At 38.1% G+C, this 12,432-nt stretch overlaps 1 protein-coding gene across 4 annotated transcripts in view; it reads right to left on the bottom strand.

Annotated features, from left to right (window-relative positions):
* SMURF2 (SMAD specific E3 ubiquitin protein ligase 2) overlaps positions 1 to 12,432 on the bottom strand; it is a 63,650-nt gene that overhangs the window by 10,095 nt on the left and 41,123 nt on the right. For 3 of the 4 annotated variants that reach the window (XM_087750994.1, XM_087750995.1, XM_087750997.1), the window contains 5 exons: positions 9,518 to 9,602; positions 8,119 to 8,202; positions 6,513 to 6,715; positions 6,248 to 6,332; positions 3,300 to 3,458 (listed from right to left, as the gene is read on the bottom strand). In XM_087750994.1, coding sequence (XP_087607120.1) covers positions 3,300 to 3,458; positions 6,248 to 6,332; positions 6,513 to 6,715; positions 8,119 to 8,202; positions 9,518 to 9,602 — 616 coding nt within the window. Of the gene's footprint in view, positions 1 to 3,299; positions 3,459 to 6,247; positions 6,333 to 6,512; positions 6,716 to 8,118; positions 8,203 to 9,517; positions 9,603 to 11,007; positions 11,123 to 12,432 lie in introns of those variants that run through there. The other variant, XM_087750996.1, reaches the window with a different exon arrangement.

The following is a 12,432-nucleotide window of genomic DNA, read 5'->3' as shown; positions in this document are numbered from 1 at the left end:
CCCATTGTCTGTTTTGAAACAAGGTCTGCTAGAAGGCTGTCCTGGCCAACCAAAATTCACCTCCAGCAGGCTTTTACCACAGGAACATTCAGAATTGGCAATTAAAAAAGGGGTGGGGGTGTTCCCAGTTTGCCTTGTGGTTCTGACAGCTATTCTGTTATTTGCAAACCTTCTATTTAAAGCAATTTTGCACAAATCACCCTCAAGGGAAACTAACGCCAGGTGACCAGGAAATCTTTATCAGTACCCTTACAAGCCTAACATTTAGAAACCCCGGCATTGCAGATCACTTCAGCAATAACTCAAAGCTTAATATTAATAATAATACCTCTTTACTCCTGGGCTCTAAGGAGGGAATAATGCACAGAAATCCTACTTTGTTACTATGCCCCAGGATGCAGAACTTCAGAAGTTAATCGATTTTATTAGTTTCACAGTGTTTTGTTGTTTGCTTCTGTTGTTTTTTTAAATAAGGCTACCTTAACTTTATTCACAAGCTGATCACATTGGTCTTACAATAAACTACAGTTATTTTAAGTCATTCCTGAGAAACCAAGTCATTACAATAATTTAGACACACACTCGATGTGGTTCCAGAATATGGCTCTGTGTCATTTGTGCTATATGCATGGTACTTTCTTTTCACTTGTGGTTAGTTTTAAATATGAATCTCACTTAAACTGTATTTACTTGATATACAAATTAAAGCAAAATCATTGTTCTATCTTCTGAACTTTCTAATTCCATAAGGACGAGCATGTGAAAATATTCCTTGTACACGCCTATCAGGAAAGGTCGTAATTATATACTAAAGTGAGCATATGTTCACACTACCTTTAAGAGTAAAAAAAGACACAGTCCCCTAAACACAAAGCTAGTCAATGTCAGTCTTAAAGAAAATGTAATCTCTGAAATGAGCAGGAACTTAAGATCTATGCATCAAATTAAACCAATCTAAAATAGGGCAGTACTAGGAGGAGAAAAATAAAATGCCATCCTCCATATTAGACTAAAAATAATCAGTGCAGTATTAGCTAAAAAATCTGCAGTGCTTAAAGTAATTAAATCTAATTTCTTAGCTTGTTTTCACAGCTGAATGACTATGCTTGATTCTGTACAGTGCTTTAAGGATATAGCTAAGTACTTTTCAGGTGCCATAACTATCAAAACCTGTCATGAACTCTTGGCCAATATTTTAAAACAGAACTGGGTAACAAGTTTGATTATTTTCCTGACTTATAATGCCATCACTAGAAGAACGAACTGCTTTACTCAGCTCAATAGAAAAGTCAGTATCACTGAGAGTAAACTTTTTATTATGCCTTTGAACCTAAAACACTATCACACCCATCCCACCCAAATACTAAACTTATTTCTCATTTTACAAAATGACAGGCCTAAGGCAAACGACTTTTTTTTTTTTTTTTAAAGAATAAATAAGGAGGTGGATTTAAGGGGGGGGGGGGGGGGGAAGCTTTCACATATCCTGTTTGGTACAATAAAAGTATAAACACCAGAAAAGATTTATCAGGCAGCAGACTTTGCTGATGACACTGTTGGTTGAATTTCTGAAATCCTTCCCTAATGAAAGACAGATGTACAAATGAAAAACTTAAGCACACTGTAGTAGTACTTAAGTTTAAAGAAATGCAAAATGGTTCTGTGATTCTGGAACTTGAAAGTCAAATTGGATTTTTCCAGATAAGAAGATACCTATTTATCTATCCTCCACAATACATGTAGAACTAGCCACTGTGACTCTACTGCCATTTAAAAATAAACCTACCTGTGAAGGACAGTTTTTCAAATATAGTCCAGTTAACTGATTTTTCTACAGTTTAAGGATTGCACTGTTGTAGCTAAGAGGGTCTGAAGTTTTTCTTTGGGTAAAATGTCTAAATCTGAATTAATTTAATGAACTTTTCTGTGTACCAAACACGAACATGCTCCTCCACGGGTAAGTTTTTTTCCAAGATCATGTTCATTTGAAACTACCAATCTAAATTCAGCTAAAAGTAGTAGTGAGTTCGGTTTTTTAAATTAAAAAAAAAAGAACCAAAAGTGTCTGGATAGTGAGAGCTTACTAAAGCTCTGTACTATACATGTATATGACCAATGATTTCTCTAAACAAAATACGTATCTGTCGATATTTAGACTCTTCTCCCTCTTCGGGTGTTAAGTTCAAATGTACACTGGGCAGACAAAGTCTAGCCAGCTTTTATGTATTACACAAAAGATATGTTGACCTCCTGGATATTACTTTCCATTCCTCGTTTTTGTCTTTTTCAGTGCTTGTTCCCATTATTCCTCCCAATGATTCACTTCCTTAAAAGGACTATTCCTCCTACTTATTCCTTGCCCAGGGCTGCATGGCTTTCTATCTAACCAACTCTTCATTGTTTCTTCCACTTAACACCTACTCAATACTTTACAGGTGTTTCCCAAGAGTATTAAAAGGTGTTAGTAGGAGAAAGGATAGAGTCAAACTCCCCAATAGCTTGGATTAAAGCGATAGCCTTGTCCACGGCAAAAAAAGAAGTGTTTGTTTGCTTTTTGGTTTCCATTTTTAGTAGAAAATCCCCCAGTGTGAAATGAGTGCTCAGGGAATACAAACAAGAGCCAGAATCCTTCTGAGTTTCCCCTTCTCTTTTTAGAAGGGCAATATTGAAATGTGATATCAGAACACTAATGCAGAAAAAATACAGTTCCTATTTTATTTTATTCTTTCGGTAAAAAATCCGAGTTAAATTATTGGGGTCTTATTTTGAGAACATCTCAACTAGTCTTACTCTAAAATTGAAGACAGAAGCTGAATTATTTCTCCTTTATTCCAGGAGAATAGCTGGGCACTTGCGCACCCTTCCTTAACGCATCAGTGTTTCATACCACTGGCTATTGAATGCAACCTCATGTTTTAAAACAAGTAGTCCGTAACTGAAAGTAGCATGACTATAAAGAAAAGGAAAGAAAGTGTCTCTCTTGCCATTAGAAAAAAATTTTATGGCCCAGTCTTTTACCCGGACAGCACTTGCTTCCCCCCCTGCTGCCCCCAGCTCCTGGCATCACAATAGCCACATTCCTGCCTAAATGCTGCTAGGGATTTTTATTTTTTTCAAGAACAATCAAACCTGTCTTTGCTATGTAACAGAGTAAGTTGGTCGTGTGTTAAAGAACACCGCTACTTTCCTTTAAATACTACCGAATGGCAGAATACATCTTGATATAAAACCGAGCACCCCTCAAGAGTCACTTTCTTTCCTCTATTACACTCACCATGTGCTGGAGACTTTAGACTTACTTTAAGACTAAATGCAAGTTAGCAGATAGCCGTGGATCTGTAAACTGCGTTGTTCTGTTGTTATGGTCAACAAAATAAACTCTGCCTGTTGCTGTATTTCGGATCTCCCATCCAGGAGGCAGGGGACCAAGCTCTTCACAATTGATGTTGCTAAGATCCCTGTGAAAACAAATATAAAATGAAAAATACCTCAGCATTTGGCCTCTGAGCCAAACAAGCGTGAATGTAACAGAACAATTCCATGAAGTCTGAGAAAATGTATTGTTTCAGAAACTTGATCTGTTCAGCTGGAATCTCTACTCCCAAGGTGCAAGCCCACCAAAGAAAAAACACACATCCCAGAACACATGCCGCGGGGAAAAAAAATTCTTATCAAATAACCTTCATTTTTACAAACTAACTTCAGATGTTAAATTAATACAGGCTTAAAACAAAAATAAAGACCATTGCCATATTTGCCAAAATGGAACTGCAGTTCTACACCAATTCTGACAGAAAACATTTTTAAAACATTAGTCATGTAAGGAACTCTGAATCACACTTTAAAACCTCCTACAAAACAAAACTATATTTCTGAAGAGTTATACTTTCCATGAAGAATTACGCATGGGATACATGTGTGTGCCACAGGCGGTTTTGCCCCAAAACCCCAAGTGCTAGTGGGAAGCAAACAGCCCTCTAACAAAATACTTCGAATAAAATATTACACGAACAATGACTCAGCTCTGCAATGAGCAACGCAGAGGGTCTCAAGAAAATTCTGCTGAAATTAGGAAGATGTAGATTCATTCAGAGGTTCACTGAAAACAAATAGCAGTCTTCAAAAATGGACACTTACTGATTGTTCATGTATACCATTCACACCTCAGATACCTCACACTGCCAAGTGCAGCTCCTTTTACAGGTATAAGTCTTCAGATCTCCCAGTATGATGCAAGTTGAGGGGAGGAAAGAGCCGAGGGGCAGAATGGCTAAAAAGATGCTGTCTGCAAGGACTCAAAAGGCTGAGAAGCTGCTAATGGAGATACAAGGATCTGGGATTGAACTTCTGCTGATATTACCCATATACACACTGCTGCTGAACTGCAGGGCTTATTTTTATTAAGTAAATGACTGCGGCATATTAGTGTAAAAATACAATATTCCTTTGAAATGACATAAACTCTATCCTCATGCAAACAGCCAAATTTTGTTCTCATACTCGTACAGTCTCTGTTGCCACACCTAAGAGAAGTGCTAACTTAGATTTTGTACAAAACTATTACACTGCAAGCCTAAGGATTAGATCTTAACATAATTTTTTTTGAGAGAAGTCTAGTTTCTAGTTTTGTGTAATACACAAGTCATGGGAGCAAAGGCTTCTAAATGCACAACTGCCAGCTGTATCCCACTCTGAAGTATACAGATAATGCATCAAAGCAAAGTATATTCTTGTTAACACAAGAGTAGTAATAAAAATTAAAAAAAATAATAAAAAAAATAGAAGAATCAGAACTTATGGCCATGAGGCACTTCATCCTTCCCGGGATATCCAAAATCCATTTCCATGGGAATGAACACGAGCAGCAACTGACAAAGTTGCTACAATTCTCATAAATGCCAATACTGGCTGCCAATTTCAAACTACACACACTATTTTATAACACCACCCACAGACTCTAGGAGGCAATCATTTTCAACAGGATTTCTTGTTTTTTTTTTTTTAAAGAACGATCAGAAGCTAACAATAATTTCCCTGTTATCCTTCTTGCCTCTCAAACACATCAGAAATAATCACATGTACAATCATGTACAACATGTACACGTGTGTATTGTGTAAATAAAGACACTAAACTGAAAGGACTCTTCATATTTATTTTCTCGTAAGTGTTGAGATAGCCGCAACAGAAATGGCAGTTTGAGTATTTTAATCACGGGTCAGTCTCTCTCAGCTTCTCTACCCATCTGCCCCTCTCCCCCAAATTCTTCCCCATTTATATGCTGCTAATGAGATGCTTGAAAGCATATACGGTTGCTCTAGGAACATCCGTGTTAGAGCATTATAAAGAAAATAAATGTTCATTCCTGCTCTGTAACAGGAGACCAGCTGTAAAATAGCTTGTGCATTTTTAGATGTTTGCTGCTATACTCGAATGGAAAAAACTCCCCCCCCCCCCCCCCCCCCCCATTTTTTTAAAAAGGCCCAACATGCTGGCACTTCAAACACAGCTCGCCATTTCAGCTTCCAGGCTTTTTATGACCCAGTGTCTCCAATTAGTTTCTTCAAAATGTACCAAGTTTCCCATTCCTTGAGTAAATTACGTTTGGTAGTCTGAACATTGGACAATAATTCTCACACACAAGTAAATTTAAGCTAACTCAATGATGAGACTGTAGTTCACTACAAATAGTGTGTCTAAACATACAAGAGGCATCCAGTAGATTTTCCAGGTTTTCCCCTTTGTCTGCTCTTCTATCAAAAATTATCACATTTGTCTAGCCTATTTCTCAAAAAGTTTGTTCTTCATAAATGTATGCTGCCAATTTCTCAGGCCTCCCTTGTTAACTTCCAGAGCCTGAATTAAAAAACAAAACTAACCCAGTTTTCACTGAAGTATCTCGATAAATCTAGATTTTATGAAGTGCGCAGAACCCTCTTTTTGTGTCACTATTTTGCAGAGTATTAAAACCTGGACTTGGCTATAATTCATATGCAAGATCTAGAATCAGTTAACTATACCTGTTTTCAAAACACCACTGTAATTTATTTCTTGATTCTCCATCTTTGCATTAAAATAACAATTTGAAGAACTAAGGAAGAAAGACTAATTTATTTTGATGACTGACTTGTTGAAATGCTATATTAGGGACAGAGTCAGAAATATAATATCAGACAGAGAATTCTGAGGACAGTACTGATTAAACTATTTTGATTTGACACCTTAAGGATACCTTCATCGTTTTCTTACCTAGGTACTCTTGGATCGTGCCACGTGCTAACACCAGTCTGAGTATGCAGAAAATAGACCTGACCTTGCTGAGTCGTCCTTTGCTCTGTGAAATCAACATTAATTAATAACTATAAGAATAAAAAAAAAAAAAGCAATAAAAAACCTCAAAGACTGATTTCCCCAAACTAAGGAATCAAAAGAATCTTACATACGAGGAGAAGACACAACCCATTTTCCCAGTTTCTTGGGAGACCTACAATTAAGAAAATTTTAATTTGCATACCATATCCTTCAGGTAAATCGGGAGGAGTGTGCAAGTGTGTCCTGCTCATGTAATTTCTGTGCCTCTGTGACCTGACTCTCCTCTCCGCCAGCCGGGGATCTGACGACTGCCCGCAGGTCGCACCGTTCGTTCCTGTAATTGGAGTGTTCTCATCCACAAAACAGCTCAGGGGTCTGCCTGGACTGGAGTATTCAGATGCTGGCCTGCGGGGAAAAACATGAAAATTGCATTGCTGACTGGACACAGGGCTACGCAACGTGCTTTATGGAAGCTTCATTTAGGGGCTCTCGGGAAATCTTTGTGGACAGCAGAACTGAGCAGCTGACTTTTTGAGCAGGATACCTCAGCCATGGGCAGAAAGCTTCTGTTCTGCACTTGCTGGGTTCACCCCAGAGTAATTAGTAAACCTCCTCACCTATCTTAGGGTCTGACCTGACACTTAGGATATGATACTGCAGGATCAAGATCATATCAGATGCTCACGTGAGCAGTTCCCACCTTAAACAGAGTGCTGAGAGCAAACTTTTTTTTTTTTTTTTTTTTTTTTTTTTAAATGAGCAGCATGCCGCCCAAACTTTCTCACCTTGTCTTCATACGGCTAAGGAAGGGATCAGGTCTTGTTATTCCTTTTAATTTTTAAGGAAGGTTATTAGGCGAAGATGGTGAAAAAGGGCTAAGATAAAAAACAGTTGCTCTTAAGAGCTTGACTGCAAGAGGAAACACTGAATTATGTGGTTTCATATCTCAATGCTGCTTTCAAAAGGATTTAAAATACGTTAAAAGGGGGATTGATAAGGATGCAGGAAATCCCCGAAACAAATTATGTATTTTGCATTTGTTTTTCTACCGTAAATGTGCCTAGAGCTTAGAATAAGTATTTTAACATACCAGGAAAAATACAGATGGATCAATTAAAAAGCTGTTCGGTACCTCCACTCACTTAAAAACCGCAATATATATCAGAGCTGGCAGCGTTACCAGTACAGATTATTTTAACTCAAATATATCCATACAGAGACTGGAATAATATTTATTGAGAGTGGAAGAGACAGTGTGCAGGCACAGACAGTCTGCAGAAGAGTCTGAAAAATATGCGCTGACACTGTCTACAATTCAGGTAACAGCAAAACTGGTTTGAGGAACAGCTTTGCAACACACATCTATGGTTATTAGAAAACGTGATCATAATGATTTCAAAACATGCTCTGTAACAATCAGCTTTAAAAGTTCTGGGTTACATGGTCATAGCATGTACACAGACAATGTCCATCAGCTATTCGTGATCTTTTTTCTTCATCCCTTACGACATCTGCACATTCTAATGTCTGCATTTATAGAGTTCTACCATAGCAGCTCTACAAGAAAACAAAGATGCTAGTATTAGGGGAGGGAAAAAAAAAATCTAGTCAGAATGATTCTTCTGAATTAAATATTAGGCAGATTGAAGGAGCAGGATGTTAGAGAAGAAAAGCACACAGCATTTGTTGAGTGACTCGGAGGAATGCTGAATATCCCCCGTTAGAGCCACTTACAATTGCTTGTGCTCAGTACCCCTGGTCAGCAAGCAAACTTCATCACATGCACAGTCTCCAAAATAATTTCTTACCGTGTTGGTCGCTCCCACTGAGTTGTTCGTGTAATATGATTTAAATACTGGATCCTTCCAGAAGCAGTCCTCCGCTCCTCCCACCTAGATTTCAGACATTGAGAGATAAGGCAATGAGTGGTATTTCCAGGAAACCAGGGCACAAAATGTTTCCAACATAAATGCCAACTCAGGAAGACTTACACTATTATGAATCATGTTAGCTGAACAAGTAACAGGAAACAACTATATGTTCAACTCAAAATTGATTTTACATATTCTTCCCTTGGAACCAGGCATATCATTAACAATATCACACCTTCATGTTCAATAACTATTTGAATTCTAATTAAATCCAAATAGCCATATAAAGAAACTTCTTGAAAACATGACGTTTAATAATGCATTTAACCTTTTTTGACCACTGATCCTAGTAGGTGCTTTCATAGTATCTTCACGCACTACTTGCTTTCATTAAAAAGTCACCTTCAAATAACATGACTTTTTAATTATTATTACTTTTGTGCTCCAAAATACATGAGGCTATACAGATAGCTTTGCAGTTACACAATTAAGTAAGCAATATTTACAAAAAGAACACTTTGAAGTGAACATTTAAAAGCATTTTCAAAAATGTTTTTGACTTCTTCAGACTCCAAATTAACAAAAGAATGCTGTTTAGGACTTAGATGATAATTTATGTTTTAAAATTCATCATCTGAAAAATCAGTTTCTCCTGTCTTTACCTGCCAAGAATCACATTGAGAAGGTCTGTGTTTGCTCTGAAAAAGTTGATGACAGCACCAGAACCTAAAACAGAGCATTTTTCTGTATTCGCAAAACTGTTTTAGGTGTTAATGATGTCATTAACTCTCACAGGGACAAATCAAAATCCTAAACCCAGCTTTTGCCAGATAAATACAGCAAGAACTCAGGCTTCATTACCCTTTCCAATCACGTTTTCTTCACTATGATTTACATGGAAGAAAAAGTAATCCATTTTTATAATAGTGTATACTTCTGCACAGTGCTGCAGAAGACAGCCAGGCCTGTGTGTTCATTACCTTGCTACAGATCTACTATATGGATGAAGTCAATTTGCTGGCTGTGATTTAACATTATATTAGTTTATCAGTTCTATAATTTGAAAGACGTATGTTTTCTTAGACAAGTATATTTTTTAATGCATTTACTCATATATGCCACCTCCCGTTTTCCAAGAGGAGACAAGACAAGGGTCAAACTATTAACTATTCTGTGTAGCCTGGCTGGCTTATCTCCTGCTCCTAAATTCAAAACTGTAAAACTCTGAGTGCGAGAATAAAAATAAATTAACCTATTTGTACAGTGACTTCTCATTACTGCAGAAGTCTGTTGTATGAGCTGTAATTGTATTTACACCACAGTGATGTCAGCTTACCCATCTGGTAAATCATTATCAAATAACCGACTGCAATCCACAACTTGTCCTCCTGTGCCTATTCGGTCTCTGGACTGAAGACTTACTATTAAGATAATAAAAGAATTATTAAAGATATGACATCTGAATGCAAATTACAGTAATATTTGAAAGAGAAATGGTACAACTTGGAGGACTAAGCTGCATGTTCTGGACATTTTTTCCCTTCCCACAAATCAAAGAAAGTTATAAAGAAACAGAGTATGTTTTCATACATATAATTCTCTACATATTACTTCAAAAAAGCTAGCTTGGAGAATGTGAAAGCAAGTTAGGGCAGGAAAAGAAGTTAACTCTGAAGCTGTCATTAACTTTTCTCCGTATGAGACGGACGGCGACACAGCGGAGCTGCGTGGCTCGCCTGGCGGTGGCAGGGCAGCGAGCCCCACGCGTGGCTGGGAGAGCAAGTGGGTCACTGCTAGCGCCAGGCTTGCTCTGCTAACGGGAGAACTGCTAATAGAAAGACCTAAAATAAGAAATTCCTCTATGTTTTTGACTCCTCTTTATGTATTTTGTGCACGCTTGGATTCAACACACGCACGTACACGTGCACACGCAAAACCAAGCAAAACTTAGCTGCTAGAAGCACTACACGTTTGGTTTATTGACTACTTTCAAACACCAGTGGTAAGAAGTTAAATGCAACTCTCACACAAAGCAGCACTCAGCACCCTGAAAAGCCCTTACAGCCCACAGCAGAACTGTATTACTTTTGTTTCATTTGTTTCATTTAATTTTTATCTTTTACATGTTTCATTGTAATGGATATTTATGCCTGAAGCTTTTGTACTACAATTATGAAAACAAAGATTTTTTTGGGCAGCTTTTGTTCCCAGTATCATAATTTGCAAGTGTCTAATCTGATAATTTATGACACTTGTGTTCCTGTGGGGTTGGGGTTTTTTTCTGATGTTTTGTTTTGCCTTTAACAATAAAACGACTACTTAAAAAGCTAGATACGTGCTGTGGCACACATTTCTTGAGGTGGCACTACTGTACTTCTGGACAATTGTCTTCAAGTCCTACGAAGCGAAATAAACTTACAGACCTTAATCTAGACACAACCGAACTTTTGTCAACATCACAAAGTTACAAAAACATGTAGTAGTACTGGCAATTTTTGCTAGAGAGTGCAAGTTTTCAACAACAACAACATGTTTTGAAGCTCAGGATTTTGGGCCTTCAACAGCCCAACCCAGGGAGCCCTGCAGGTCCTGCCTGCTTTATTCCTAATCAGTATTAGCTCCTCGTCCTCCACGAACACTTTAATATTAAAAAGCAACTTCTTACAGCGAAAGACACCTTAAATTTAATTTCAGCCAAAACAAAATTGTAGATGATCTCTTTACTCTGCAACAAACCCACACATTACGAGTTCACATTGCTGCATGTAGGCAAGGTTTGGCAAGCAATACACACAGACAAAAATGAAACTAAACAAAGGCAATTACCTCCTTTTTGCCTATGTGAGGAGCAAAATTTGTGCACGGCTTCATTTTGTAATGAGTAAGGACTCATTTTTTCTGCACCGCCACATCAGAAATAAAATGGTGGCACAGAAGAGAGCTGCAAGATTAAGACACAGTTCAGGTGCCCTTTGCATCCACTACTCACAAGTGTCCCCTTTTCTTCCCCCCCTTTGAAGATAACCCCAGGTATTTAAGATAAAGATCCCCTTGCGCCCTGTCCCAAATTATAAAGGCATACCCACTCTGCACTTGATTTGTAAGGTTATCATCTGCCAAAGGTCTCAATTACATTTTAATATTCTTTTCCAATCTTGCATAGCCTCTTAATTTAAGCCAGTTTATCATCAGAAGGACTGAGAGTATATTTATAACTTATTCTATCTTCTTACTTATTTTTAATCAAGATTCCTTCACCATGTAACTACTGCAGCGGAATTATTTAGTTTTACTTAGGCTCATTCACCCATTGAACAAAACTGCATTAGTGAAAAAAGATTAAAATATAAGGAGATTAATAATGACAATTTCAATTAAAAAAAAAAAAAAAGGGAGTCTCTGGAATCTTACCAAGGATGCATTAAAACACAGCCATGACTGAGGAAACCTGACCTTTCTGATGATAACAGTGCAAAGCAGAACATACAGATTTGTTCTCAGTCTCCACTGTAACATGACAAACTGTTTTTTTTCTAAGTTCAATGCATGATCCATCCTGCTAATTTGGGACAGCCCCAGCAGCATGCCAAAAGAGTTAATGCTGCTTTGGCTATACCACTTTTCATGATTGTATCAGGTTAAGCCAACTGGTCAGTCTAGTTTATGCCCACACTGCTGACTAGTTATCTCTGCCAACTAGTTACCTCTGAAGCGTATTTGCCATACCCACGCTGCACGGTATTTGCCCCAGGCTTCCCATCTGGCATCCCAACAGCCTTGAGACCTTTCTGCTTCGGGGCGGGGTTTTGGGTTTTGTTTTTTTTTTTTGCTTGTTTAATTAATGCTAGCATTCTCAAGTCATGATGACAAGCAGCATACTCTGGAGGGCAGCATGAGAGCATGTCGTGGTGCGAGGGTACAGTCCCTGCTAGCGTCACCTCTGAAGGACTGCTTCGGGCAGAGTGGATCTCTGCTGCCTGGAGCAGACTCCCAACAAGCTCTCCTGTCAGTTGAGCTCAGTTTCCTCTTAAAATGAACCCCACAAACAAAATCGCATGCATACAGCATGAACCATCAGAGGAAGAGTATACTGAAGCAAAACCAAAAAGCAAACCAAACTGACAACATAATGCACCCTAGAAAAGTGACTGTTTTATCCTTTACTCTTCTGTGCAAGCTCACATGGAAAAATTAATATTCAAGAACGGTCTGAAGTGTTGGCAATGCGCTTACGTCTCCACATTTCTACCA

Source organism: Nipponia nippon, unplaced genomic scaffold (genome assembly GCF_047370975.1).
Source record: "Nipponia nippon isolate SJK-2023a ecotype South Korea unplaced genomic scaffold, ASM4737097v1 scaffold_14, whole genome shotgun sequence".
Taxonomy (NCBI): domain Eukaryota; kingdom Metazoa; phylum Chordata; class Aves; order Pelecaniformes; family Threskiornithidae; genus Nipponia; species Nipponia nippon.
The sequence above is the reverse complement of the archived record's forward strand: the minus strand, read 5'-3'. Positions and strand labels throughout refer to the sequence as shown.